The sequence below is a fragment of the Saccostrea cucullata genome, unplaced genomic scaffold (genome assembly GCF_032062105.1).
Source record: "Saccostrea cucullata isolate Sc308-1 unplaced genomic scaffold, CSIRO_AGI_Scuc_v1 ctg7236, whole genome shotgun sequence".
NCBI lineage: Eukaryota > Metazoa > Mollusca > Bivalvia > Ostreida > Ostreidae > Saccostrea > Saccostrea cuccullata.
In genome coordinates, this window is record NW_026927252.1 from 27,056 (window position 1) to 30,694 (window position 3,639).

Consider the following 3,639-nt stretch of genomic DNA (forward strand, 5'->3'; position numbering starts at 1 on the left):
ATCCATTTAAATGATATATAATTACTTTGTTTGAGCAGAACCAGCATAGATCTTTGAAAACAGAGAATACGACCAGGTCTAAAGAATGTGTCATTTAGTAAACAGTCGAGAATTTAAAGAAAAAAATATTCAAAAGGTTCATAAATCCTGTAAAAAATAATTGGCTTTAATATATTGCAAATTTATATCTTCAATTTTCAAATTACATTGATGAAATGATTACGACACAAGTTTTCTCAAAAAATGGTGACATTGATATCAGTAACATATATACTTATTTTGACTTGCATGTACCACATATAAATTGAGTTATCTCTATATGTTGACACAGACTTGGTACTTTGAAACTTGCCCATTTGAGGGTGCAATGATTAGATATAATACATATCATCTGTCTTCTTTAACTTTACCAGCTTGAACAGATAAATACAGTACATGTATTTATTTCTTTATTGATAGTCATGTCAATTTTTAAATACAGTACATGTATTTATTTCTTTATTGATAGTCATGTCAATTTTGAGCACGTACCTTTAATATCGCAATGCATGGAAATAAGATTTAGCAAGCATCAATTGATTACAAATATTTGATTTTATTCACTTTACCACTCTTACATTCAGCCACAAAGAGGTTGTCTCTGGTGTCTACACACAAATTGCATGGACGGTATAAATAACAGTTATCAATGTTACGGAGGAATCGTCCGTCCTGATCTAGGATATGGACACAGCTGCTGGTAAAGTCCGCTGTCAGGATCTGACTCTGGCTGTCAGTTGTGATGCCAGCTGGATTGAATGGTCCTTTGGTAGTAGAGGGATTGCCAGTGTATCTAAATCGGAGCTGTTTTGCCTGATTAACCACCACGACTGCATGGGCTCCATAGTCAGCCACACAGATATCAAGGTTCTTGTTTTCATTGATGAATTTAAGATCACCGGACGAATACAGAGGTTGGCCTTTACTGTCAAACTGAATGGTTTGTTTCTCTGTGGAGCCAGAGTAACGTACAACTTTTGCTTGTTCATTATCATCACTGTCCATGGTAACCAGGAGGTCACCCGAGGGGGTACTACAGACATTGTTAGGTATCCAACCCGGAAGTCTGATCATCTCCTGTATCTGTTTATTCTTCACTATGTTTACAGTACTTGTATCAATATAAATTAAATCTCCACTCCTTGTCACTGCTATGTCACTTGGGCTTTTTCCAGACTTGGTTTCGATTGACTTCATAAGTTTTCCCTGGAGGTTGTAGAGTTTCATAATCTTATCTTCTCCACATGTCCAGAATTCTTCGTCACTGAGACAGGTAACACTGGTTAGATATTTATACCCAGTGTCTATGGTGGTGATGAGCTCTTGTTTATCAAGCAGTGGTTTTACTTGAGGACGGGGTATAAAAAAAGCTTTTGATGCCACCATTGTGTAACCAAGATCTTCTGATGCAATGGATAATGGTGATATATGACCAAATAACTGTAAACATTTCCCTAGGTTATGATTGCCAGTAAACACAGGAAACTCGATTTTTAGTTTTGATGGAGGTTTGGTGAATTTTTCTGAGTTTATCTCATGATAAAGTGGTTTGCTTACGTCATTGGATTGAAGAATTTCCTCAATTTCTGATATTGACTGTTTAACGTCAGCGACGAGTTTCATAATATCTGTGAGGTGTTTCTTTAGGGCATATATGTGTTGGTTTCTCATCTTATTGATTTCTTTCTTTTTTCCCTCTACAACTTTTTCAATTTCTTTGTGCCATTCTTTTCCATGTTTCGTGACTTCTGAAGTAAGTTTCTCATATTTTCTGTCTATATCATTTAGCTGGGTTTGTATATCAGCTACATTTTTCACGATTTTTGAGTAAACTATTTCTTGCAATCTTTTTCTCTCGTTTTCAATAATTTCTTTCTTTGAGGTCAGTAAATCTTTCAGACTTCTGAAATGATGTCTCGTATGTGTTTCAGAAATAACACATTTTGGACACACTGGAGTCTTGCAATCTTCACAGTGCATTTCACAGTTCTCTTCAGAGTGGATTAGACACTGAGGATACACAAGTTTGGATCTTCTCAAAGCAAAAGGAACCACACTATGATTTTTAGAGGCATCAGAGATGTGTTCCCCAACACAACCCTTACACAGGTTCATGGCACAAACGTTACAGTACATTTGTACAACTGTGTCTTCACAGAGGTTACATCTGATAATGTCCTGGGCACAAAATCTGGGATCCATCTTATCAGTCTTTTAAATGCTATAAAATTATTATAATTAATGAATATTTGAATTCAATTAAAGATAAAAATATAGCTTGTACCGTACTGTATGTTAAAAAAAATTGTTAAAAGGAGAATTAAATATTTTTACCTGCAAAATCTCTAACACCTGTAATTGAGCATGAAACAGTGGTAATGCTTTATCAGTGGAGATAAAACAAATCATAAGACTTCTTGTATCAATGTGCAAACTTCTTGTACCACACTCGGAAAACTTTGTTTAAACTTTGATATTAAAACGACACACTTCTACATTCTATCTATCTGCTTTTAGGTTGTTCTATTTCTTAACCAAATTTTGAGGATATAGATACATCATGTTATCTCAATTTTTGACCTGATATGTACTGATTACCAGGTAGTGTTTTACTTTACTTGTTTTGTAGGTTTTAAAAAACGAGGATATGAATGGACAATTAACGAAATGCGTACCTAATGTACAAAATAAACATTGATAAACAACTTGCTAGGTGATGTACATGTACTTAGAGTCAAAATTTTAACTATTTTACCCCTTTTATTGTAATTTTAGAAAGTCCTTGAAAAAATATTTTAAAAAGAGTACAATTTTAATTTTTTAGACTTTTACCTCTGTGGAAAAGATTAAGACATATATATTTTTGTCTATATAGACCATGTAGACTCGATTTTAGTATAAATTCAAACACGTTTAAAGTTGAATTTTAAGTGGTTGTTATATGGATATCAATGAAATCTACTGAATAATGTGATGTTTTACCAAATACAAATTGCTGTATTTATTTACATAACGTGTGTCTTTTTCAAAAAAAGAGTCGAAAAAACAGAGCCCTTCCTCGTGATTTATCACTTCTAAAAAAACAAAAAAATATAATATTATAAAGCAAATAAAGATTTCAGGAGTCACTACTCCTATATGTGGAATTAATGACTAGTGGTTGTTATTGCACATCAATAGTTTTCATATTTAGTTTAATTTCATTTATCACATGTTGATAGTACGTGTTTCATGAAAAGGAAACTTTCAAATAGATATTGTCATTCCCTGTTTAAGAGAGATGCTGTATAATGTTAAAACTTACCAGTGGCGGAGAGTTAAAAAAAAATTACAATTATGGCCTCATTCTCATAAAAAAGACGAAAAAAACATTTGGATGGGTAAACAGAGTTCTGAGTTCATCCTGCAGATCCATAATTTCAAAACAGAGGATTATATCTGCTACAGCTAGCTATTTCAGGTGAGTTTTGTGGCAAAGTGGCCTCATACTTTGTGAAAAAGGGGAATTTCTAATAAGCAGCTTTGGAATGATGTGTCTGGTATTGCTAGCATTAACAAGAAATCTATATATACAGAACAAAAAGAAGGAACGGTTTGGTC

At 33.4% G+C, this 3,639-nt stretch overlaps 1 protein-coding gene across 1 annotated transcript; it reads right to left on the reverse strand.

Moving 5' to 3' along the window:
* Nucleotides 1-515: 515 nt before the first annotated feature.
* LOC134273870 (uncharacterized) lies at nucleotides 516-2,297 on the reverse strand. Its single transcript, XM_062756090.1, has one exon. The coding sequence runs from the start codon at nucleotides 2,239-2,241 to the stop codon at nucleotides 580-582; it is 1,662 nt and encodes a 553-aa protein (XP_062612074.1). The 5' UTR covers nucleotides 2,242-2,297; the 3' UTR covers nucleotides 516-579.
* Nucleotides 2,298-3,639: the final 1,342 nt, after the last annotated feature.